Source organism: Erinaceus europaeus, chromosome 7 (genome assembly GCF_950295315.1).
Source record: "Erinaceus europaeus chromosome 7, mEriEur2.1, whole genome shotgun sequence".
Classification (NCBI taxonomy): Eukaryota; Metazoa; Chordata; class Mammalia; order Eulipotyphla; family Erinaceidae; genus Erinaceus; species Erinaceus europaeus.
The window spans coordinates 27,521,423-27,548,749 of record NC_080168.1 but is presented as its reverse complement, the minus strand read 5'-3'; the positions used below and the strand labels follow the sequence as shown (position 1 = coordinate 27,548,749).

At 39.4% G+C, this 27,327-nt stretch overlaps 1 protein-coding gene across 2 annotated transcripts; it reads left to right on the top strand.

The window, feature by feature from the left end:
- Positions 1 to 41: 41 nt before the first annotated feature.
- Positions 42 to 25,955, top strand: FASTKD2 (FAST kinase domains 2). Of its 2 annotated transcripts, XM_016186896.2 has the most exons (12): positions 98 to 167; positions 2,699 to 3,519; positions 7,952 to 8,055; positions 9,031 to 9,139; positions 10,163 to 10,286; positions 11,207 to 11,346; positions 12,905 to 13,077; positions 18,325 to 18,488; positions 21,194 to 21,403; positions 22,749 to 22,833; positions 24,416 to 24,530; positions 25,756 to 25,955. In XM_016186896.2, exons 2-12 carry the CDS (start codon positions 2,794 to 2,796, stop codon positions 25,879 to 25,881), a joined length of 2,076 nt encoding a protein of 691 aa, XP_016042382.2. In that variant the 5' UTR covers positions 98 to 167; positions 2,699 to 2,793; the 3' UTR covers positions 25,882 to 25,955. The 2 variants fall into 2 exon arrangements, with proteins under 2 accessions (XP_060050029.1, XP_016042382.2); XM_060194046.1 differs by lacking the exon at positions 2,699 to 3,519 and having other exon boundaries at positions 42 to 167.
- Positions 25,956 to 27,327: the final 1,372 nt, after the last annotated feature.

Below are 27,327 nucleotides of genomic sequence, written 5' to 3'. Positions count from 1 at the left end.
CACTGCGTACGCTACACTTTTTCCAACTCTTGCAATGCAGATCTCACGAACGTATTATTTTGGACCTAGGCGGCTTCCCGTACAATCTCGCGATACGCGCAGACACACGTGGTCCCAGGAAACTGTCATGGCGGCCGCCTGTAGCTAATGTGGTGTCCCGACCGAAGGTGAGTGAAGGGTGAGCGGAGGCGGCTACCTTGGGGGAGTACTTTCGCAGTTTTCCTGGGCAATAAATTTAAGGATGCGGGTTAATACTGGATGACATACCTTCGAGAGGACGCGTTTCCGATGTCGGTTCGAGTGATGACAGACTGGATGTAAATCTGTTTCACAAATTCTGGGCTTCTGCACACATCACTCACTTCTTTCTCTTCAGATTGTCCCAAGCCCCATTTATAATCCATTCCATCTATTTTTAAGTTAATCATTTTCGTCGAGGGGATGCTAATGTGAAATCTCTTATGTAAGAAAACTTTGCTAAACATTTTCCATCAGAATTCCACTTCATTTGTTGTTGTTGTTGTTTTTTTTTTCCTTTCCCTCTCACCGTAAAAAAGTCCTTTAATGATAGGATGATAACATGGTGCAGCAATTGGTGTGGTCATTTGCTGGTGACACAAATAAAGTTATGGGCCTGAATCCCTTAAAATGACAGGCAAATTCAGATGCTTCCTAAAAATATTGTTAATCTATTGAAGACCCTGTATAGATCATAAGAACAGAGTCTTGTGGTTTGCAAATTTGTGTGCATGTTAGAGCCACCCGAAAGGTTTATTAAAACCCAGATTGCTGGGCCTAGTGTTGGTACGTTTTGCTAAGAGTGCACACCTTACAGTGCAGAGACCCAGCTTCAAGCCCCCAGGCCCCACCTGCTGGCCGAGCTGGGGGGGGGAGCTTCGTGAGCAGTGTAGGTGAGCTGCAGGTTTCTTTCTCCCCCTTTCCTACCCATTTCTCTCTGTCTATATTCAAAATAAACACAGTCCCGTTAAAAATGCTAAACAAGAGTAAAACCCATATTGCTGGGCTTTGCCTTCACAGTTTACTGGAAATTTTCTTTCTCTTTCTTCACTTAATATCATAATTTTATTTTATATTTTTGCCTCCAGGGTTATCGCTGGCTCTTGGTACCTGCACTACGAATCCACTGCTCCTGGAGGCCATTTGCCCCATTTTCCCGCCCTTGTTGTTGCCCTTGTTATTGTTGTTATAGCTGTTGTTGTTGGATAGGACAAAGAGAAATCGAGAGGAGGGGAAGACAAATAAGGAGAGAAAGGCACCTGGAGACCTGCTTCACAGCTTGCAAAGCAACTCCCTCCACCCCCAACCCACCTGCAGGTGGGGAGCCTGGGGTGGGGGTATTGGCGGGGGAGGGGCTAGAATCTGGGTCCTTACACCAGTCCTTGCATTGTCCTCCATATGCACTTAATCCTCTGTGCTACAGCCCAGCCCTCCCCCATTATTATATTATATTTTTAAATTTTCCCTTTTGTTGCCCTTGTTGTCTTTTTTTTAAAATTGTTGTTGTGGTTATTATTGTTGTTGTTATTGATGTTGTCGTTATTGGATAGAACAGAGAGAAATGGAGAGAGGAGGGGAAGACAGAGAGGGGGAGAGAAAGACACCTGCAGACCTGCTTCACCGCCTGTGAAGCGTCTCCCCTGCAGGTGGGGAGCCAGGGGCTCAAACCGGGATCCTTAGGCCAGTGCGCTTTGCGTTTAACCCACTGCGCTACCACCCAACTCCCTGATTTTATTTTTTAAATTGACTCGACGTTGGTTCACAACATGGTAGGATTTTTGGAGTATAATTCCTGGGAATGTACTTTCTTTTTTTTTTCTTTTCTGTTTCTTAAAGATTTATTTTATTTATAAAAAGGAAACATTGACAAAACCATAGGATAAGAGGGCTACAACACCACACAATTTCCACCACTGGAGCTTCCTATCCCATCCCTTCCCCTGAGAGCTTTCCTAGTCTTTATTCCTCTGGGAGTATGGACCCAAGGTCATGGTGGGACGCATTAGGTGGAAGGTCTGGCTTCTGTAATTGCTTCCCCACTGAACATGGGCATAGACAGGTGGATCAATACTCTCAGCCTACCTCTCTCTTTCCCTAGTGGGGCAGGGTTCTGGGGAAGTGGAGCTCCAGGACATATTGGAGGGGTTGTGGGAATGTACTTTCATACTTAAATATATATGTGCATACAACTTACTGCACAGATAATGCAGTTCTCTGCCCTCATAAGCCAACTTTGTTCACTTCCATGTTCCATTTATTTATTTACTTACTTTTTTTTTTTTAATTAGTTTTAACCAGAGCACTGCTCAACTCTGGCTTATGGTGGTGCTGGAGATGGAACTTGGCATATCAGAGCCTCAGGCATATTTTTCTTTTCTTTTGCATTATCATTATACTATCTCCTCAGCCCCCACATTACATTTGGGATAGTGTCTGTACTACACATAGTAGGACATTGAAATAATATTTTTGAATTGATACATTTTTAAAAAGCTCACTTACTATTACTTTGAAAGTGTACACATTAATAGTAGAAGTGGAAGGATCACATAATGGTAGTTTTACTGTAAATCATGAACAACTCCATGATTACCACTTTTGTTTTTGTTAAGTGTGTATCATTTCTTGAGGTAGAAGTTTTGTTTTGATTTTACTCTTTTTACAACCCTGTCTCTTACAGGAAAAATGATGGCACATGTTCTCTTTCCCTAGTGGAAGCAACCTTGTGTTATTGACGTCTTCAAACCATTTGAGTGTGCTTGTGTGGAAAGAAAAATGCATAACAAAGCAGGCTTTTTTCTGTGGAATCTCCAACAACTCAGTATTGCTGTTCCAATGAGCAGAACCATGAAACTATATCCCCTCAGGTTTTGTAGACCAGCAACAGTTTATTTGAGCTGGAACCCAAAAAGTCATCTCTTCAATAACTCTAATTACAGCATACAAACATCTAATAGACATCTCTTTCGGACTGCCTCACTATTTAAATCAAACAGTTATACCACTCAAACAAAGCCAATAAGTACTGTAACAGCCTTTGAAGTTGACAAACACCTTTGTCTTAGAAAACTGTCTTTGTATTCAAAACAAGCTCTAATCTCTGATGATGGAGTAAAGAAAAGAAGTGTTCATCATGAAACTTCCAATGAAGATGATTTCACCAAGGAAACAAAACCAACTGATACTGACAATAGAAAGCTGTTTCAGGAGTGTAATTCCCTGAGTGACGTGTTAGATATATTTGTAGAAGATCCTACATTACCTAGTAGTAAATATTTTTCAGCAATGTGGAGAATTGCCAAAAGGATGTCCGATGACCAGATACGCACTGAAAAACAACTGATGTTTAACCATCCTGCCTTTTGCCAGCTATGTGAACAAGTGATGCAGGAAGCTATGGTCATATACTTTAACCAGCTGGTCTCCAGTCTTTATGCTGTGGTGAAGCTTGGAATTCCTCAGCACACTTTGCTGGTACAGACTTTGCTAAGGGTGGTCCAGGTAAAGTGAAAAAGGAGAATTGACTTATTCTGTTTGGATTGTCTTGAGAGGGTCAAGAGGAATGGAGATGTAGCCTCACTGAAAGACTCTACCAGTGGATTGCTTGTTTCCTGTGTATTTCTGCATATATTTAGCAGGGATTTCCTTTTGCTATAGAAATTTTTAGGAAGGTTTGCCCTATTTTTGTTTTCCACATTCAAGTAGTAGTTAATAAACTAAAAGGAGAGGTGAAAAATATACATGAAAAAGCTGTACATGGTCTTGCAAATATATATATATATATATATATACATATATATATATATATATGTATATATATATCCAAAAAAATTAACCCTCTGTGAGAACTATTAAGGTAGTGGCACCGAAGTTTGATGGTGAATGGATCAGTAATCTTAGAATCTTGTAAACCATTGTTAGATCTCTTGTAAAATTTAAAGTAAGGGAGTTGGGTAGTAGTGCAGCGGGTTAAGTGCATGTGGCACCAAACACAAGGACTGGCATAAGAACCCCGGTTCGAGCCCCCTGGCTCCCCACCTGCAGGGAAGTTGCTTCACAAGAGGTGAGGCAGGTGCGCAGGTGTCTATCTTTCTCTCCCCTCTCCATTTCTGTCTGTTCTATCCAACAATGATGACATCAATAACAACAACAATAATAATTACAACAATAAAACAAGGGCAACAAAAGGGGAAAAAAATTAAAGTGAAATGCTAAGTTGTGTAGGGAGCTAATATTTATTGAGTACTTATTCCTTTTTTACTTATAAGGTATTTATCTCATAAAATCTTATTTAATTCTCTGAACAAGGTATTCAGTTTTCCAGATGAACTTAGTTGTTAAACAGCATTGCTAAAGTCACAGCTGGTAGATTCATTCATGCTTGTGGTAAATTACTGACTGTCAGCTCTTCGATTCTACATTTGTCACTAGGGATATAAAGCTATAAAAGGCAAAGTTCCTGATCTTAAAGACTATCAGGGAAGACAGAAAAATGTGTGACTATTATAAAAATGGCTAATGATCAATTTACTTTGTTAGAGGTACTATACTGAACATAGGAGAATATAGTTGTGGACAAAAGAATGTTTACATTATTGTTTTTGATCTGATGAAAGAAAAATTCAGTCTTATGTATAATAGAGTTTGCAAGCCCAGTCAGAGGAAGGTGTTCAAAATGGGAAGGAGGGCAGTGTAGGGGGTTATGTACATAGTTAGTATTTGAAGTAGAGAGGTGTACAGTATTTGCATATATTGCTTCATGTCATCGTCATTGATGCAGCCTTTCAAAATAGAAATTATTACTGTCAGAACAACAAGGACAACAAAAGGGAGGCTTTTTTAAAATTTAAATTTATTCCCTTTTGTTGCCCTTGTTGTTTTATTGTCATAGTTGTTGTTATTGATGTCGTCGTTGTTGGATAGGACAGAGAAATGGAGAGAGGAGGGGAAGGCAGAGAAGGGGAGAGAAAGATAGACATATACAGATCTGCTTCACTGCCTGTGAAGCGACACCCCTGCAGGTGGGGAGCCAAGGGCTCAAACGAGGGGGGGGGACGACTATTTTTAAAAAATAAATAAATGAAAAGTTCTTTAAAAAATAAGAAATTTCTATCATCCTACCAATAATTAGGAAGATTAGGTTTCAAGAGGTTAAGAAACTTGCTTAAGATAACATGTCTACTAATGTCACTATTGGCACTTGATAAATATTTGCAGAGTGGTTGAACAAATGCCTGAACCCTGCTAAAACTAGGATTTAGGTCCAGTGATGTTTACACTGAGTCCGGGGAATGACTGGCAGTTTGTTAAGGTGTGGTGTTTCAAGCCAAGAACATTATATATCCACCACTACTGAGTAGTCTGGCACATCTGGGGCAGGTAGAAGTTCCGTGTAACTGAAATGCATCAATGAGGTTGCTGGAGGAAGTCAAGAGGATATTGTGTATCTGGTAGTCAAAGAAGAATGGTCAGGAGTATAGTGGTAAGACAAAAAACTGGGACACGGGTCTATTCTAAAGATCCTTTTATGCCTGGCTGAGGAGATTGAATTTATTCTATTGGCATAGTGATTGTTTAAAAGTAATTTAATTTTTTTTTTATCATCTTTATTTATTGGATAGAGACAGCCAGAAATCGAGAGGGAAGGGAGTGATAGAGAGGGAAAGTCAGAGACACCTGCAGCACTGCTTCACCATTCATGAAGCTTTCCTCCTACAGGTGGGGACCAGATGCTCAAACCTGTGTTCTTGTGCATTGTAACATGTGCTCAACCAGATGCGCCACCACTTGGCCCTGTTTAAAAGTATTTTAAGGCCAGGGTCAAAAGCACGGTGGGAAGTGAATTGAAAGTAGGATAAAATTGGACGGAGGCTGAAACTGGGTGGAGTCATTTTTAGGGGTGGTGGTGGTGGTCAGTGTTCTGCTCAGTGTCCCCATAGTAACCCCAGATGTGAGGATAGCTACTTGAAATAACCATTTATCCTAAGTGAAAACCCCAGATTGTAATTAAATAATTTTTAGAAGACAGGAATTTGCTGAGGATAATTTGACAGATAGTCTGTTGTGTAGGACTCAGGCTTCATAGATAAATGAGAACTCTTAACTTTTAATTTTTTTTACATGACTGTACTTTTCATGTTTCAACCAAGAAAAATTTTCCTTTTTTTATGTCCATGTGTTGAACCGTAGAATGTCCATGTCTGTTTAATAGCCTGCTCCTTAAAGAATTATTTAGAAGTGAATGTAGTTGATTGTTTTACCTGGTCAGCGATGCTTTTACTTTAAATATTTTATTAATTTGGGAACAGATAGAAGTCTAAAGGGAGGGGAACATAGAGTGAGAAAGATAGATACCTGCAGCACTACTTCCACACTAGTAAGCCTGTGGGTAAGGGCTGGGGATTGAACCCTGGTCCTTGTCCATTGGAATATGTGTTCAAGCAGGTGCCCCACCACCTGGCCCCATTGTTTTTTTTTTTAATCTATTTTTAACTTTTTTTTTCATCCAGTTAGCTCTGGTTTATGTCAGTGCTGGGACTTTGAAGCCTCAGGCATGAATCTTTTTGCATAACCATGAGGCTATCTCCCCCCTCCCCCCTTATACTATCTCCTCCGCCCTCCAACTAGATTTTTTTTTTTAATGTTTATTTATTTATTCCCTTTCATTGCCCTTGTTGCTTTATTATTGTATTTATTATTGTTGTCGTCGTTGGTGGATGGGACAGAGAGAAATGGAGAGAGGAGGGGAAGACAGAAAGGGGGAGAGAAAGACAGACACCTGCAGACCTGCTTCACCGCCTGTGAAGCGACTCCCCTGCAGGTGGGGAGCCAGGGGTTGGAACCGGGATCCTTATGCCGGTCCTTGTGCTTTGCGCCGCCTGCGCTTAACCCGCTGCGCTACAGCCCGACTCCCTCCAACTAGATTTTGAACAGTTGTTTTACTTTGATATCAAATCTGCATTGGTGAGACATGAGCCCTGCATATTTGCAGTCAGAATAAGTATATGTATGATTGTTTCTCAGTGACTAGCTGTGATGTAGAGACAGTCTGTCATCGTTTTATTTGCACTTCAAATACACAATCAAATGGTCACTGCATAGCAGATGCCAGTGGGGAATGTTTTAAATGATTTTGGAAGCTCCTATGTTTGAGGTTCCCCGCCTCCTCCCCTGCCTTGTTAATTTCTTGTCATTATCTGGTTCTTTTTTGTTACCCAATTTGAGCCAAGGAGCCTATTTCTTCAGCCCAGGATTCTTCAGATATAATCACAACTACTTTTGTGAGGTGTAGAAGCTGTACTTAAGCACTAGGTAAGCTGTGCTGATACTTACTTTCCAAATTAATGCCCACTGCCATTCCTGGATTTTAAATTATTACTCTAACCTCCTGAGACAGGCAGTGGATGTAAATTGCCAAGGCAGTTATAAATCAGAAGTTTCATGATGAAGTTACAGTTTGATATTCAGAAGTAGTCAAAGAAATCATGATGGCATATCTATCTGAGGTTCTTGAAGGGTGGGAGTTTTCCTTATATGTCACAATAGCTCTTACATTGCTATGCTTGTCTTCATGATGATTGGATTTTTAGAAGAGTTGGGAATAATGTCTGATAAAAGTTACTTCAGAATCATGGAGCTGTAATTAGTAAATATTGAGTGAATTTTTCAGTGATAGCGATGAATGTAAAACAAACCAACAAAAAAAACCAAAACATACCTATAAAGGTGTTACCTACAAGGGTGTTTATCAGTGACTTGCAGACTTCACTTATACCTGGTATCTGTTTTCTAATGATGCAGTTTACTATAGGCTGACATGCTACTTTGATATAACCATTTCATTGAAAATAACAACTCTTGTTTTTTCTTGGGTGAGATGTCTGCAATGAGCTCATCTGTAGCATCTCTTGTAAATTTGTTTACATTTTTATAGGAACGTATCAATGAGTGTGATGGGAAAGGCCTTGCAATTCTGTCAGCCACTCTAGAGGCCATGGAGCCGTGCAAGAACGTGGATGCTCTTCAGGCAGGGTTGCGGTGAGATCTCTTACTCTTCATGTAGGATTCTCTCTTCTACTTTTATCTTGAATCTAAAACCAAGATGAAAGCTGAACTGTTTTTGTGGGAGTCGGGGGTGGGCTTTGACATTTTCATCAATAGTCATTGTCACTAATATCAGATTAAATTTGAAAACCTAATTCTGGCTCAGGTAAAGCATGAAATAATAAGCATTTGGCACTCAGCATAAAAGAAGAGTATAGGCCCACGTTCAGCGGGGAAGCAATTACAGAAGCCAGACCTTCCACCTTCTGCCTCCCACAATGACCTTGGGTCCATACTCCCAGAGGGTTAAAGAATAGGAAAGCTATCAGGGGAGGGGATGGGATACTGAGATCTGGTGGTGGGAATTGTGTGGAGTTATACCCCTCTTGTCCTATGGTTTTGTCAGTGTTTCCTTTTTATAAATAAAAAATTTTAAATAAAAAAGAAGATAGGTAGCTTTGATGTACATACAGCTCACTTTGGTGTGAGCTGGTGGAGAATTGATATGCATTTACTTCACCGTGGGTATTTGGGCACTGGGTAGACATCTGACACTAATCTGGTTTGAAAAGGAGTTTTCAGTTGATGAGCTGTAAAATCAATGAGCTGATCTAATGGCATAGGTCAGTAAGAACATTTAATTTTTTTTTCCATTGACTATGCATTGGGATACCTTACTGTCATCTGTTAATGTGATTTTTTCAGATAAATAATAAGGACACAGCAGAAGAATGTGAGAGAGACTGGTGTTAGGCTGGCCCTGGATCTTTCACTATTACAATCTCTTGGGCACATAGCTCCTATTTATGGGATTCGTCTTCTTTGCCTAGAAGTAGGAGCTGGCAAAATAAATAAATAAATAAAAATAAAATTTAAAAAAAGAGGTAGGAGCTGGCCCAAATGACTTTTGAGTTTTCTCTTCTGGTTTTAAGATTTTAAGACTGTAGTAGTTGTTGTGTTTGATGGCAGGATCCTCGTTGACCAGCAACTTTGGAATATAGAAGAAATCTTTACATTACAAACTCTGATGAGATGTATTGGAAAAGATGCACCCACTTCTCTTAAGAGGAAATTAGAGGTAAACAACACCTCACTTTACTATAGTTCCTGAGATGAGGAAAAAAAGAAAAAAAAGAGTTTCTGCAAGCTGTTACCACTTCTGAAAACCAGTTATTGTATCGTTAGGATTGCTTTGCTAAAGTGAAATATTAGGAATAGATTTGTATTTGGTTATCTACCTAGCTATCTAGTAGCTATCTGTAGACACTTTTATATATGGTCATTTATATATCTTTTTTTTTTATTACCTTTATTTATTGGATAGAGACAGCCAGAAATCGAGAGGGTAGGGGAGATAAGAGAAGGAGAGAGAAAGACACCTGCAGCCCTGCTTACCACTTGCCAAGCTTTCCCTCTGTAGGTGGGGACCAGGGGCTCGAACCTGGGTCCTTGAGCACTGTAACATGTGCATTCAACCAGATGCGCCACCACCCGGTCCCATTTATATATCTTTTTGTCTGAGCCATTTTCTTCCTGCTCTTTTTTTCCTTTTACATTTTATTTGTTTTCATGAAAGAGATGCAGAAATACACTGCTCAGCTCTGGCTTATGGTGGTTCTGGGAACTGAACTGGGGACCTCAGAGCCTCAGGCATGAAAATCTTCTCTAGAACTATTATGCTGTTTCCCCAGCTCCTTGTCTTTTATTTCTTTAAAATATTGGGGGTCGGGTGGTAGTGCAGTGGGTTAAGCGCAGTGGCGTGAAGTGCAGGACTGCTGTAAGGACCCTGGTTCAAGCCCCCAGCTCCCCACCTGCAGAGGAGTCTCTTCACAGGCAGTGAAATAGGTCTGCAGGTGTCTGTCTTTCTCTCCCCCTCCCTGTCTCCCCTCCTCTCTCGATTTCTCTCTGTCCTATCCAACAACAACAGCAATAATAATAATGACAACAACAAAAACAAATGGGAAAAATGGCCTCTAGGAACAGTGGACTCGTAGGGCAGGCACCGAGCCTCAGCAATAACCCTGAAGGCATAATAATAATAATATAAAATATTTTGTTTTTCCACAGACCATAAATTATATTTAAGTTTGTTTTTCTTTAGATGAAAGCCTTGAGGGAATTAGACAGATTTTCTGTCTTGAATAGCCAGCGTATGTTTGAGGTACTAGCTGCCATGAATTACCGTTCTATTCCACTTCTGAATGAATGCAGTAAAAAGGTCATAGGTAAGAGGAATTTTTCTTTCATGACTTATAACATCTGAAATACTGTCCTATGTTTTTTTTCCTCTTAAAAACTTTATTGTTATGTGAAAAATACCTGCTGATATGGTTAAATCTAAGCTCTTTTTTTACCATAAGGTTTTTTTTTTTTTTTTGACTATGTAAAAATTTTCAAGTTCAATTTTTGCATAAAATCAGATGAAACCAAATCAAAACAAACTTGAGGGTCTCATTATTTAAAAAAAAAAAAACTAATAGGGAAGATCAAATTGCAGTTGATATAGCTGTAGAACCAATCTCCTTGGGGGCCAGGCAGTGGTACATCTGGTAAAGTGCATGCATTATTATTCACAAGTACCCGAGTTCAAGCCCCTTGGGCCCTACCTGCCAGGGGATCACAGCACAAGTGGTGAAGTAATGCTGCAGGTGTCTCTCTTTTTTTTCCCTCATCATCTTCCCTTTCCCTCTCTGTTTTCTATCTCTTTCCTCCAGAGTCTCTTGATTTGGACAATATAATGCGCCCAATTCAAGTTTCATTGGGTGTTTTCCCTTGCTGTCCTTGTTTCTTAGGACCTGTAGGTGTTTCTTTTTGTTTGTTTTGTTTTTGCTATCTTTTTTTTTTTTTTTTTTTTGGTGGTTTCTTTTACCTTAACTTCTTTTTTCTTTCTTTGTTTTGGATTGAGACAGAAAGATTGAGGGGGGAGGAAAGATAGAGAAGGAGAGAGACACCTGCAGCATTGCTTCTGCCCTGGGACTTGAACCTCAGTCCCTGGGCATGGTGATGTATGTGCTTAGCATGGTGTGCCACCTTCTGACCCCCAGTGCTCTTGTTTTTTTAAAGAAACAAAAGTATTGAGTTTAGGTATATTTGATCATACACTTAAAGTCATTTGATAATTTTTTGTTTTAACTTCTTCCTAAAGGTACTATCCATGGCTGTCCTTTGAAAGTGTTGATAAATATAATGCAGTCTTGCAGAGATCTCCGGTACTATAATTCAGATCTTTTCAGAGCAATAGCAGATTATATAACTGTAACATTTGATGTCTGGAAATTGAAGCAAGTAAGTGTGCAGACAGTTTAAAGTAAGCTTTAGAAACGTATACTCATTGATAACACATGCTAGTTAATTTGAAGCTTGAGTGTCCCTATTAGCTTTATAGCAGTCAAGATGCCAAAATACTCCACTGTTAAATTGGCTTTTCTTCTGTCCTCCTTCCTATTTCTTTTCTTTCCTTTACTTTTATTTTCTCTTCTTTTCTTCCCTCTCTTATCTTCTTTGCTATCTAACTATTTCTTCTTTTTTTTTTTGGTGCATTGCTCAACTTTGGCTTATGATAGTACAGGGAATTGAACCTAGGGCCTTGGTGCTTCTGGAATGAAAGTCTATTTGTATGACAATTAATCTATAACCTCTTTATTATATCCATCTGTGGGTTACTTGTTAATATACTGTCATTATCTGACTGTCTTGTGGTCTGAGAAAAAAATTTTGCATTTACAATTTGTTCTTTAAAAAGGTTAGGGTACTTTGAAGAATCAGAAATATTTGTTTTACTTTTTTTGTTGTTATATTTAGATTAATAAAGATGGTGATGTGACAATTCTATACCTTTTGAAGAATAAAATTCATTAGCCAATGATTGAATCTATTTTCTACTAATAAGAATATGCTTGTTTCCTTCAATGTCAGACCTTTTAAATTCATAGGCTGTCTTAATAGTATAAACATTCAAGTGAAGCAGCTGTTTATTTTATTTATTTATTTTTTGGGTAGTAAGTTGTAGTAATTGTGCTAATCTCCAGGCTTAACCTATGTTAAAGGTTAGGGAGAATTTAGAGTGTGCTATAGAAAGTGTATAGAAAGTCTCTTTGGAAAGAGAAATAGCAACTGTAGGAAGAATCAGGAAAGGAGTGAGAGATCATCTGAGGGCCTGGAGAGATAGCATAGTGATTATGCAAAATAACTTCCATGGGGGTCCGGCAGTAGTGCACTGGGTTAAACACACATAGTACGAAGCATAAGGATCCTGGTTCAAGCCTCTGACTCCCCACCTGTGTGTGTGCTTTTTTTGGGGGGCCGCTTCACAAGCAGTGAAGCAGGTCTGGAATAGATGTATGGAAACTATTGTACGCTCTGGTTCTTAACTTAAAAAAAGAAGTCGCTTGCTGGCTAGATTTCCTAATTCAAAAATTAGCAGGATTTATGAGGAAAAAATGGTTGTTCTTTTCTAAGAGAATATTCTCTATCAGATTATAACGCTTAAATTATTTTGAGGGCAAACTTATTACAGCATATGATTATTTATTTATTTATAAAAAGGAAACATTGACAAAAGCATAGGTTTAGAGGGGTACAACTCCACAGAATTCCCACCACCAGAACTCCTGTATCCCATCCCCTCCCCTTATAGCTTTCCTGTTCTTTAACCCTCTGGGAGTATGGTCGAAGGTCATTGTGGGATGCAGAAGGTGGAAGGTCTGGCTTCTGAGCATATGATAATTTTTATAAAGTATTATGTTAACTCTCTTTTATTGTGCTATCCCCCCCCCCAACTTCAGTATCATTTTATTGAGTGAATGTAGGCTTACAGGATTATTTATTTTCCCTTCTCTTCTAGGTAATTTTTCTCCTCATTGTCTTTGAAAATCTCGGTTTTCGACCCGTTCACTTATTGGACACCTTTATGAAGAAAATAATAGATGAACCTGACATCCTTAGCATGAAAAATATCACCTGTATTCTTCACATATGCTCTTCTCTCAATCATGTCAACAGTTGCCATACCCAAGAGTACGTACTTGTTCTTTTTTTTTTTTTTAATTGCGTGCAGTGTGTGTGTATGTGTGTGTGTTTAATCACAAGCCACCCTGAATTCTATAAATTACCACAAGTGAATGCTTCCACAGCTGCCATCATCTATTTGGAGAAGTATAGTTTTCTTATTTATGAAGAATTAAAAAGAATTTAACTTGCTTTAATTTTGCTGTTCTTTGATCTTGCTTTTTGTTGTTGTCATTCATCTTTTTTTTTTTTTTTTTTCCCTCCAGGGTTATTGCTGGGCTCGGTGCCTGCACCATGAATCCACCGCTCCTGGAGGCCATTTTCCCCCCTTTTTGTTGCCCTAGTTGTTGCAGCCTCGTTGCAGTTATTATTGCCATTATTGACGTTGCTTTTGTTGTTGGATAGGACAGAGAGAAATGGAGAGAGGAGGGGAAGAAAGAGAGAGAGAGGGGGAGAAAAAGATAGACACGTGCAGACCTGCTTCACCGCCCGTGAAGCGACTCCCCTGCAGGTGGGGAGCCGGGGGCTCGAACTGGGATCCTTACGCCAGTCCCTGCGCTTTGTGCCACGTGTGGTCATTCATCTTTATATCTGTTTTTTTTTTTCCCCTTAGTTTAGCATAGGAGATTCTGTTTCAGATTCTTCTCTTCCAGTTTATTCCCTGAGTTCTTAGGCACTTCTGACCTTAACTATTTCTTCGACCCCAAACTACCACTTTAGATTCATTTTGTTTCTTACCACAATCTGGCGTTTCTACTAACTACAGCAGTTCCTCAGATGTGCCAGACTCCTTTATACTTCTGCTTTCCCCTAGAACATCTTCTCTTGATCAGTTAAGTTTATTAAAAACATGAAATAATATATGAACTGTTATTTCACAGATGAGTGATTGAAATCAGACTGGAGAGTCTTAGATTTAAATCCCAGCTCTCCACTCATTAGCTACTAATGTTTGGCTAGTTGCTTATCTGTATCACAAGTCTTCCATCTATTAGGTTGAAGATACATAGAATTGTTTCTAATTGAATTGGATTTTTATGAGAATTAACTTGTGCTGTGTATACTGTTATAAGTAGATTTTAAAAAAGTATTATTACTTGCTTCCAGGGTTATCGCTAGGGTGTTCTCTTTCTTTTTTCTTTTCTTATTTATAAAGTGGAATTATTGACAAGACCATAGGATAAGAGAGGTATAATTTCACACAGTTCCACCACCAGAACTCAGTATCCCATCCCCTCCCTTGATAGCTTCCCTATTCTCTAACCCTCTGGGAGTATGAACCCAAGGTCATTATGGAGTGCAGAAGGTAGGAGGTCTGGCTTCTATAATTGCTTCCCCACTGAACATGGGCGTTGGCAGGTCCATCCATACTCCCAGTTTCTTTCTCTCTCTTTCCTTAGTGGGGCAGGGGTCTGGGGAATCGGAGCTCCAGGACACATTGGTGGGGTCATCTGTCCAGGGAAGTCCAGTAGGTATCATGATAGTGTCTGGAATCTGGTGGCTGAAAAAGAGTTAAGATATAAGGCAGAACAAATTGTTGACTAATCATGAACATAAAGCAATATTGCAGATGAAGATTTGGAGGTCTCCATTTTGGAAAAAGCTAGCCAGGTCTATTTTAGGTATATTCCAAGGGGCCTCATGACCCTACTAAATTTTGCCTAAGCTTGATATCTAACATACAGGTGACCTAAGTTATTGTCTGGAGAGATAGTGTCATAGTTGGAAAAAGGACTAGAAAGCTGGATCAGGGAAGAGAGTAGCTCCCCAATATGGGAAAAGTATATAAGTATTATTAACTGTAAATCAAGTTGATTTGATCTGGGGCCCATTTTCAGCACAGGAGCCTATGTAACCTCTGCATCCCTGTAGGTCTGAGCTCACATTTTGTGGTCAGGGCTAGGAACATTCCAGGCTTCACTAATTTCAGGATCCATCTTCCTTGGGTAGTAGGTAGAATATGTTGTTTGATCTTCCTTCAGAGAGCAGAATATTCCCTCCCATTTTTGATCCACATTGAGAGCAGGGTCCAATAGGGACCCACAAAGGGGCCCATTATTTTGTTCCTAATGGAGATGACCAGTGACAGTGGTGAGAGGGATCTCGTAGAGTTCTAGGTCCATCATGTCTGTGTGGGAACCCCAAGACTCCTTGAATAAGGCCAGCCTTTTTTTTTTTTAATTTTTTTTATTAAGAGCATATGGCTCCTTACTTTACCTGATAGGGCTAGGCTTAGAGTGACTGAGGGAAGTGAAATAGGAAGTAGGTAAGGAGGATATCTAGATCTAAGTAGAAAATATTTGATTAGGTACTTTATGGTGTCCTTTTTAAGTCTTTCTGTTTGCTTGCTGCACTTACTGAGTCACTATTGACTATGGTATGCTGTGCTTTTACTTTAAGGTATATATTTTCCCCTAACTTATGGATACATGTTCATATGTGCCCTATCTCATGGGCCCTGGTCTATATCTAGGTTCTGTAACTTTTGTTAGGAAGTGCACCACCTGAAATGTAACTAAGGGGTCCTATGAGCTAGGAAAGATCTTATCTGAGTATTGGAGCTGGAGGGTTGACATCCCAGGCCCAGCATCTCTGGACACAGTCCTAAGTGAAACATGTCGAGGTGGCACTGGTTGCATTGATCTGGTCAAGCTCAGCAGATGCAGTATCAAATGGTGTGGATCAAAAGAAGCATGAAGGAAGACCAGCAAAGCCCCAGAGGTTCCACACAAACCTTAACCATGACTTATGTCATTTAATGCTGTTTACAAATAGCTGTATCTTATATACTGACAAGACCAGTTACTTCTGCTCTCCCTGGTCTAAGATTCAAGGTGATTTAATATTTCAAAAAAGGAAAAAGATTATTATTAGAAATGCATTAACAATTTAAGCCCAGTGTTGAAATCCAATCAGCTTACTAATTTGAAACCCATCCTCTCCATTGGAAGTTTCCCTATGCTTTAGCCCTCTGGGAGTATGGACCAAAGAACTCTGGTGCTGGGAATTGTATGGAGTTGTACCCGTCTTATCCCACAACCTTGTTGATCATTATTAAATCACTAATAATAATAAGAAGAAAAGAACATATAGATTACAAAGGCCTTTAAGAGTAACCCAAAACTGTTCAGAGTTGTGAGGCAAGATTAACCAATTATCACTTTACCACCAAGTAATTTGACTCTAGCAACTTTTTTCCCTGTGTTTTCCCCTGATAGGTTCATATTTCCAAAAGAGAAATTATTAAGTATGGGTCATGTCCCTATCCCTTTGAAGTAGTTCATTACAAAAGTAGTCATGCTCGGGAGTCGGGCGGTAGTGCAGCGGGTTAAGCGCACATAGCGCAAAGCACAAAGGATCCTGGTTCGGACCCCCAGCTCCCCACCTGCAGGAGAGTTGCTTCATAGGCAGTGAAGCAGGTCTGCAGGTGTCTTATCTTTCCCTCCCCTCCTCTGTCTTCCCCTCCTCTCTCCACTTCTCTCTGTCCTATCTAACGACGACGACGACATCAATAACAACTACAACAATAAAAAACCAAAAAAGGCAACAAAAATAAATAAATAAAAGTAGTCATGCTGAGCCAACTCAAAAGCAACTGTCTACTGACCTCTTCGTTGTCCTGAAAGATTAATTTCAAACTGCATTTCCTGTGCTTCCCTTCATACTTTCTTTTTAAATTTTTTTATATTTATTTATTCCCTTTTGTTGCCCTTATTGTTTTATTGTTGTAGCTATTATTGTTGTTATTGGTGTCAATATTGGATAGGAGGAGAGGACAGAGAGAAATGGAGAGAGGAGGGGAAGACAAAGAAGGGGAGAGAAAGACACCTGCAGACCTGTTTCACTGCCTGTGAAGTGACTCCTACAGGTGGGGAGCTGGGGACTTGAACCAGGATCCATACTCTTTGCGCTTTGCGCCCCTTCATACTTTCTTCAGAGTCTCTGTATTGGGAGTCGGGAGGTAACACAGTGGGTTAAGTGCAGATGGCGCAAAGTTCAAGGACTGGCATAAGGATCCTGGTTCAAGCCCCTGGCTCCCCACCTGCAGGGGAGTCGCTTCACAAGTGGTGAAGCAGGTCTGCAGGTGTCTTTCTCTCCCCCTCTCTGTCTTCCCCTCCTGTCTCCATTTCTCTCTGTCCTATCCAACAACAACAACAGTAATAGCTACAACAATAAAAAGAACAACAAGGGCAACAAAAGGGAATAAATAAATAAATAAAACCTAAAAAAGAGTCTCTGTATTGTCATGTCTTAAACAAATTTCGGCCAAAGTGAAACCTTAAGGCATAGCATCAAATTGTTTGTCAATGTGTCTTTCTTTCTCTTCCTCAAGTGGAAAACTTTCTACAGCCAGACCTAAGTTACTACTATTCAGAAAACAGAACAGGACCTGGCACAAAATAGTCATTTAATAAAGACTGAGAAGCATCTCCCAATTCAGCCTTCTTATGCTCTACCTGCCTTGCTTTTCTTCTGAGTCTGGCTCTGGTTCACCACTTGCAAAACTTTCCCCCTGCAAGTGGGGATTGGGGGTTTGAACCCTAGCCATTGGGCATTGTAACGTGCACTCAACCAGGTATGCCGCCACCTGGCCTTGCATTCATTTTTTAAATAGCAATAATGATAAGTAGCTTATGTATAAGGTTCAGGCTGAGCTGAGTTTAGAGGGTTTCTGCTCCATCGATTAGCACTGTCACTTTGAATAAGTGACCTCATCTAATTTTGATCTGTGTTGCTTCTTTGTTGTACTGTATGACATTAGCTCTGCTTTGTAGAATGAGGCTTGCTAGTTTTTTTGTTAGTTTTTTAACAGGGTATTGATAATGACAGTATTATAGTTGTTCATGAAACTGCAGTAGCATTCTAGACCTTATAGATATATTTGTTATAAAAATCTAACAGTGGTAAAAGGCTCTGGAACCTGACAGTTTGTGCTCTGATGTTATCTCTGCTGTTTCATGGCTTGTGTGTTCTTGGACAAGTTGCTCATCCACTTTCAGCCTGTCTGTTTATCAGTATAATAAAGAAGATAATAATACCTACACCAGAGTGTTTTAATAGGAATTAAATGAGTTAAAGCCTATAAAACATTTACCCTGTGAAAGACATATGGCAATTGCTAATCTTGAATATATGCTTTCGTCTGAAATAGCTTCCTGACCTGAAAGATGAGGTTTGAATAAAGCTGTTGGTCACTATGACACCTCATTGTCTCTGTTTGTATTTGAAAATTGACTTTTCTTTTTCCCTTTCTAGGTTCCTCAAAGTGCTGACTAGTGCTCTAACTGGTTACCTTTTCCACATCTCTTCTGAGAATCTGCTGAATGCTGTGTGCTCACTTTGCTTAATGAACCATTTTCCTCTGGCTCCTATGAATCAGCTACTCAAACAGGACGTCATCCAGGAGCTGCTGACGTCAGGTAGTTATTGGTATACAATGGTGGCTGGTAAGGCAGTATCGGAAACTGTCTTGTGATTTTAAATAGGGACACTTGTATTTATTCATTTTCCCAATAGAGAGGCCAGACACTGCTCAACTGTGGCAGATGGTGCTGGGGGTTAAGCTGGAGACCTCTGGAGCCTCGGGCATGCAAATCAGCGGCATGTGTGCCATCTCCCAAGCCCTTGAATGGCAGTTCAACTGTATTATTGCTAATGGAAAGGTTCAGAGTAGATACTACTGCTGAGGAAAGGATGGATAATGGTAAAGTCAAAAGTCAGCAAACCTACAGAGTTTACTTTGATGACAGATGCTACATATAAAAGTCAGGAGTTATTTTTTGATTTATATTTTCTGTACCTATTCAGATACTAGATGCGCAGGCATTGGCTTTTTTCTTTTTTGTTATTTTCTAAATATTTGTGACTGTTCTGTTTAATCAAAGCACTACTCAACTATGATTTGTGTGGTGGCAGGAATAGAACCTGCCTTTGGCATGCGAGTACGGAACTCTATCACTGAACCATTTCTTTGGCCCAAATTCTTTATGCCTTAATCAGAGCTAAATACGCTCCCTAATGCTTACCTGTCACATTAAAACCACACAAAGTCAATTTTTGTACATAGACACTTTTTGTTACACATTGCTCATAGCAAGGGTATAATTTGTTACACAAGTAGTTGAGAAAGCAGTGAGTTTACTCTGAAAGCAAGTTAATTGTTGACTTCTGCTCTTTCATATTAAACAGATAAAAGCACATGAAATAAGACAGGAGGAGCATATCTACTACTAGATGACCTTATTCATAGTTGGGACTTAAAAAACAAAAGGAAAGCTTTAATTAGCTATGACTTACTACAAAAGACTCAAGGGTTTCAGAGGGAGGGAGATCAAAGGGGAGTGGAAGGGAGTTGACCCAGTGTCCCACTGTGAAGGGAAATGAAAATCATGGAGGGTGTTGTCACACAGCCAACTGTGTGAAGAGATAGGAAACTATACACTTGTGACAACAACAGTTTTATAAACCAGCATTTCCATAGTAAAGGGTACCGAAAATAGAGAGTAGAACAGAGAAAGGAAAAACAAAAACAAATATAACAACAACAACAACAAAAAACTCGAATAAAGCATTAACAGACCAGATACACAAAATTTTCACAGAAGAGCACACACAGTAATCTATTTGAAGCTGCCTTCAATCTAGGATTGAATTCTCATCCTAACTTTGCCTTTAATTCATCATATTGTGTTTTTAACATCCCTGGGTGTTTTCTAACCTATATATATATATATATATATTTAAAAGTTTTATTTATAAAAAGGAAACACTGACAAAAAACCATAGGATAAAAGGGGTACAACTCCACACAGTTCCCACCACCAGGGCTCTGTATCCCATCCCCTTCCTGATAGCTTCTCTATTCTTTATCCCTCTGGGAATATGGACCCATTGCCATTATGGGGTGCAGAAGGTGGAAGGTCTGGCTTCTGTAATTGCTTCTCTGCTGAACGTGGGCATTGGCAGGTCAATCTATACTTCCAGCCTGTCTCTCTCTTTCCCTGGTGAGGCGGGGTCTGGGGAAGCAGGACTCCAGGACATATTGGTGGGGTCATCTGCCCAGGGAAGTCTAGTTGGCATCATGGTAGCATATGGAACCTGGTGGCTAAAAAAAAGTTAACATATAAAACCAAACAGGTTGTTGACTAATCATGAACCTAAAGGCTGGATTAGGGCAGATGAAGATTTAGGTGTCTCCGTTTTGTAGATAGTTAGTAGGCCTATTATAGTTATATTCCAAAGGGCCCATGGCTATACTAGTGTTTGTTTTTGTTTTTTTTTCTTCTTCTCTTTTTTCTAAGCCTGACATCTGATATGCAGGTAGACCCAAGTTATTGTCTGGGGAGACGATGTCATGGCTAGAAAAAGGACTGGAAAACTGGATCAGGAAAGAGAGTAGCTCCCAAATTGATAGACATTTTAAACCTTTAATATTCTATCTAGGGTGTTGATCTAAACACTGGAGATAAGGGAAAAACAGGTTCTTTTTTTTTTAATTATTGGGGGATTAGTGGTTTATAGTTGACAGTAAAATATAGAAGTTTGTGCATACATAACATTTCCCAGTTTACCACATAACAATTCAAACCTGTCTAGGTCCTCCTCTGCCATCATGTTCCAGGATCTGAACCCTCCCCCCAACCCCTACCCTGGAGATTTTTACTTTGGTGCAATACACCAACTCCAGTTCAAATTCTGCTTAGAGGAGCAACAGATTCTTTCTGATAATCAGACACTTATAAATACAGATAAAGGGAGTCAGGCAGTAGCTCGGCGTGTTAAGCGCAGGTGGCACGAAGCACAAGGACTGGTATAAGGATCCTGGTTTGAGCCCCTGGCTCCCCACCTGCAGGGGAGTCGCTTCACAAGTGGTGAAGCAGGTCTGCAGGTGTCTATCTTTCTCTCCCCCTCTCTGTCTTCCCCTCCTCTCTCCATTTCTCTCTGACCTATCTAACAACAACATCAATAACAACAGCAGTAAAAACTACAACAACAATAAAAGAACAAGGGCAACAAAAGGGAAAATAAATATAAAAATTTAAAAAATAAATACAGATAAAGTAACAACTTCTTAAAGGTGGGACTAGCATTCTTTTCCCTTGACAATATTCTTTCTCTGTTTCAGGTGACACGGAGAGGAATGCTAACAAACTTGATATTTTGGATCGTTGTCTAAAACTTGATATCCCTCATTATAAGGCTGTAGAGTTTGTGCTGCCCCAGCTGCCCTCCACACCATTACCCTCCAATAAGAAGGCTGAGCAGGTGTTAAGTATCCTTCTGGGGGATGGCTACTTCTTAAAACACATGTGGCTGCCACATAATTATCAAGTAGGTATGGAAACTTTATATAATTTCCCTTTATTTTATACATTTTTCATTTTCTGACAAAAGATCAGAAGTTTTGTGTAGCAATTTCATGTAGCATAACTTAGACTCTGGAGCTTTACTGCCTCGCCTTGCATGCTCACTCTCTTTATTTAGACACTTACCGACCTCTTCTTAATTTTTTTTTTTTTAATCTGTAAAATGACAGTAATAAAAGTACTTTTCTTAGCAGCCCTAGAAGTGGCACAGTGGATAAAGTGTTGGACTTTCAAACACTTTAAGGTTTTGAATTCAGTCCCTGTCTGTTGTTTTTGTTCGGGAGCTCCAGCAGGCCGGGCTAGCTTCCCGGTGGTGAACAGACGACCAGGGACTCATGGTTGAGTTGTAGGCAGTATCTCTTTATTCATGCAGGACGCAGCGCAATCTATACCAAGCTAAGCTAAACTCTACTAAAACGAACAATGTTGTCTTTATATATACTTCCCAAGTAGGGCGTGAACAGGATGTGACATAGAAAGGGTGGAGAGAAAAGTGACTGGTGAATATCAGGGTGTGACAAGGAGAGGATCAGGGTGTGACAAGGAGAGGGGGCGGAGCAGGTGAGAATTTTACCATTAAACCACTAATGCCCTGGAGGGAGTGTGGTGCTTGTTAACAGAGGTTATATAAATAGAATGCAGTGTTATGTAAATAGAATAGTGTTAAGCAGGGGGGATTAAACTAATGAAACAGAAGGGAAGTTTTTAGAAGCATACCAACACCTGTCATTTCATGTGCCAGAGTGAGGCTTTGATTTAGTCTAGCTCACTTTCTCCTGTCTTTGTCATAAATAAATATGTCTTTTTTTTTGCCACCAGGGCTATTGCTGAGGTTCAGCAACTGCACACCACTCTACTGAACCTCATCGAAAAATTCCCCCTAGCCGGGGAGTCCTGAGATTTCCACTGACCATGGGCATTGGCAGGTCTATCCATACTTCCCGCCTGTCTCTCCCTTTCCCTAGTAGGGCAAGGCTCTGGGGAAGCAGAGGTCCAGGACATATTGGTAGGGTCATCTGCCCAGGGAAGTCCAGTTGCCATCATGGTAGCATCTGGAACCTGGTGGCCCAGGCAAGACCAAGGTCCCAATCTTTTTCTTTTCTAGGTATTTACTTCAAACATTTCCTGTGACAAATAAATGAAATGGTACAGGGGAAACCCAGACTAGCACATGTCAAGTACATGGTGAGCTTAGTATAGTCTGAACTGTTGCCATTACTGTTGTCATATTATTGGTATTAATTATTATTGCTCATTTTGAACTGAATTCACTGAACATTATTTGAAGGATTAATAAAAATCACTTTCTTTTAGATTTTGAAATTAGAATGGATACGAACACGAATCGAGTGCTTCCAGTTTCTGACTTAGATGTGGCTACTTCTGCAGATACTCAAAGGTAGCTTTTATATGCTCATTTGCTGAGTCATCTGAGTTTATATCATAAGTCTTAGAGTCCCAAAGACTTTTTGTTAAATAGCAGTAATACTAAGATCTACCTGCATGGACCTTGTAATGCACTGAAACTTCTCACCCATTAGTCTGTCCCTACTTAGAGCCTAAGCACAGGCACTGTAATTAGACAGTGAACCCTTTAAGGAAGGAAGTTCATTCCCTTATGTGCTCACTGCTTTGGAGGACATACACAACAGTATGGTAGAGAGGTAAAGAAAAGAACATGTGAGGAGGCAAACTTTTATTTGTCCATCTCTCTCCATTGGCATATATAGTCCTTTATTTTCAAAATTCATTGGCTATCTATATATATATATATATATATATATATATATATATATATATATAGGCTATCTTTATATATATATATATATATATATTGGCATATATAGTCCTTTATTTTCAAAATTCATTGGCTCTCTTTGCCTATGGTCATTTAATTGCCAGTGTTACATATTTGAGAGCAGTCTCAGATAAATGTTTTTTTTCCCTCTGACCCTGTTCAAAGATCATCTTTCTCTTTCTGAGACATAGTAGCTGTCAGTCTAAAGCATGGAAAGGTAGAGTATGCCCATTCTCTCATACTGTATCCTCTGCCTGCCAGAACATACGAGAAGACAGTAAGTAGGACCACAGACAAGTGTGTTCCTGCCCCCCCCAATTTAATATTTGCAGAGGACCAGAACAATTAAAACTCAAATTTCACCTTGTATGTTTCTGTGACACACATTTTTTTCCTGTCTTGCTTTTATCTTAGGATTTTTTTTTATACATTCAAGTTCCTCATTCTAGATTTTAAATCTCTCTGTGAAAGTTAGTATGTACAAGAGCATTAATCTGATATTAGCCACATCAAAATTTCCTATGAGAAAATACACAGTTAGCTTACAACATTGGGACTGCACAAGGAAAGCTTCAAAATGGGTGATTCCACATCTGAAATTTTGTTCTGAAGAAGAATGTAATCATCCTAAAGATAACTGATAGAAGTAAAAGATAGCTGTTTGTATAGAACCCTATTTAAGAATATCTTCGGGGGCTGGGCAATAGTGCAGTGGGTTAAGTGCACATGGTGCAAAGCGCATGGACTGGCGTAAGGATCGTGGTTCGAGCCCCCAGCTCCCCACCAGCGGGGGGGGGGGGGTCCGCTTTGCGAGTGGTGAAGTAGGTCTGCAGGTGTCTATCTTTCTCTCTTCCTCTCTCAATTTCTCTCTGTCCTATCCAACAGCAACAACAGCTGTAACAACAATAAAAATAACAGCCACTAAATAAAACCACTAATATAGCCTCCAGAAGCAGTGGATTCGTACGTAGTGCTGGCACCAAGCCCCAGTGATAACCCTGGAGGCAAAAAAAAAAAAAAGAATATCTTCAGGGGCCAATAACAAGTAAGAAAGTAGTGAATACTGAAGACTATGGCTAATGGAGACCTCACCTTTGAAATCCTCAAGCGATAGAAATGCAGCAGAATTGTAAATGGTAATTACAATATTAACTAGTCTCCTGTTGTGTATTTTTGTTTTTAGAGTGGCTATTTTGTGCATTCCTAGATCTGTTTACTGCTTGAACTCAACTCACCCCAAAGGATTCTTTGCTATGAAATTGCGTCATTTGAAACTAATGGGTTTCCATGTGATCTTGGTAAGAAATACTTGCAAATGAAGTATACTTTAATTACTGATGAACGTTTTTCTAGGGATGTTGTGGTTGAGTATAAGTTGGTTACTAACTATAAGCGATACTGGAATAATTTATTTAGTTACTGTGTTTAGTCATTGTGTGTGTGTTGGCGCATGGTTCAGTTTCTACACAGCTAGTTATTGGTATTTACTAGATTTTTTAAATGCTATATTTGGTCAACTTGCATCTTTAGAGAAAATATATATTGACTTGTGTAAAAGGTTATGATGCATGTTTGCATAGAAAAAAGATTAAAAAATATGACATGGCTTTTCCAGCAGCCCAATCTTTCATTTTTTAAAATGATTGTATTTTACTTTGAGTTGATGAGAGTAAGGCTGCTGTCAGATTTTTAAGGGGGGAATTGCTTACTTTTGTCTTATGCCTCTTTTGATTCTGAGCACCAGAATCTCTTGAACAGTCTCTACAGATAGCTCTGTAAACAGCAAGAACCTTCCCTACAAATTCATTTTTATATAATGTTGGAATTTATCTGAATGGTATTCATTTGGTCCTGCACATATGGGCAATGTAATCATCCAAATCTTTTACTTTCACTTAACAGACTATAATTGAACCTTTTTTTAAAATATTATCTATTAAATACAGTCAAAGGACATAACATTTTCTCCCTGTGGAGGAAAAAGTTATAGCCTTTAGAGGACCTTTGCAGATTTTATAATTTTTGCTGTTAGAATATTTTTCAGCTAAGCCTTTAAAGTAAAAGTAATTATAAGAAATCATTTGCTTTTTAAAATTTTTTTATATTTATTTATTTATTTTCCCTTTTGTTGCCCTTGCTTTTTATTGTTGTAGTTATTATTGTTGTTATTGATGTCATCGTTGTTAGATAGGACAGAGAGAAATGGAGAGAGGAGGGGAAGACAGAGGGGGAGAGAAAGTCAGACACCTACAGACCTGCTTTACCACCTGTGAAGCGACTCCCCTGTAGGTGGGGAGCGGGGGGGGGGGGGGGGGGGATGGGGGGCTGGAATTGGGATCCTTAAGCCAGTTCTTGCTTTGCACCACGTGTGCTTAACCCGCCTGCGCTACCGCCTGACACCCCAATCATTTACTTTTTAAAAAGCAGTTGATTTCATGTTTCAATAGTATCAGGATTTCAAAATAACCTTTCTATTTTATCCTTTTACAATCTGTTTTTTTTCTCCTCCCTTCCTTTAACAAGGTTAACAATTGGGAGCTGGAGAAACTAGAGATGGATGATGCGATCACATTTCTAAAGAATGAAATCTATTCACCCAGAGCTCTCCCTGCAGCTGATAATGAATTTAACAAGCACATGTTAAAATAAAAAGCAATCTTTTCCTATTAAGGGTTATACACTTGTAAAAATAATTTGAGTAAAGACTATAGTTCGTTTGTCAATTGACTTTACTTGACTGCTTTCTATAACAAACAGTATTGTTTTTTTCTTTTTTAAAGTTTATTTTTGATATTTATTTCCTTTTGTTGCCCTTGTTGTTTTTGCTGTTGTAGTTATTATTATTGTTGTTGATGTCGTTGTTGGATAGGACAGAAAGAAATAGAAGGAGAGAAAGATAGACACCTGGAGACCTGCTTCACTGCCTGTGAAGCGACTCCCCTGCCGGTGGGGAGCCGGATAGTGAACTGGGATCCTTAGCTGGTCCTTGCGCTTTGCGCCACGTGCAGTAACCCGCTGCACTACTGCCTGACTCCCAAACAGTATTGTTTTTGATGAATTTTAGAACTGGAAGAAATGTTGTTAATTAGACTCTTAGCATATGCAGAGAAAATTCCAAATTTGTTACTTTCTTACCATACCTATTGGGTTGTCAGAAAAGTACGGCACTTTTTTGCACAGGAAAACAGCAAAATACATCACTTTTCCAATCCTCAATATTTCCTGATAGGTGACAAGTTCATAAATTGTAGATTTTACATTTTCTCATCAGCTTTGGTACAGTGGAAGCTGTCTTCTTAGTTACAATGAATTGCAGGTAAGTTAGTAAAGGATTGTCCTTGTATTCAGAATCTGTATGTACTCTTGCTATAAACTATTCTAGGACTCAGGCATATACATTTTCAGACATTGACCACATAGCAATTGGACCAGATTCTTAAATTGTATAATGCTCTCCAAGAATTTGGTAGCATGTTAAACATGGGTATGAATTAAAATTAAAAATTAGGCATCTACGTTTGTAAAGAGTATTCCAGATGGAGATTACTTATAAACCAAACTAAGAAAAACACAAAGAATTTATAGATGACGAAGAACTAGAACTTATAACTCGATTGTGATAACTGACTTGCCACTGAGATCATACTTTTCTTCCCTTCTATAACTTCTTGAGAATTTTTTTTAATGTAGCTGAAGGATGTTGTTTGATTTAAGAACCATTTGTCAGTTAATGTTCATATTCTTTTGTTGGGATAGTTGTTCAAATTTTCTGTTAATATTTGACTTCAGCAATAAGGTAAGACTAGGATCACTCCAGGAACCCACCAAGCCACAGGTAAGTGCAAACACGGGTGCTCGTGGACAGAGGGACTTGAGAAATTCCTGGGGCTAAAAGTCCCTACCTACTCGGGAGTGGCTGGTCCCAATATTTGATTTGCTGGGGGTGCAGCGATGACAGACATGGTAACTATGAAACATCTATGCTGCTATTGCTTTTGCCCCTATGTAAAAGACTGAGTATTTAGGGGCCAGGTGGTGGTGCACCTGGTTAAGCACTCACATTACAATGTGTGAGGACCCAGGTTCAAGCTCCTG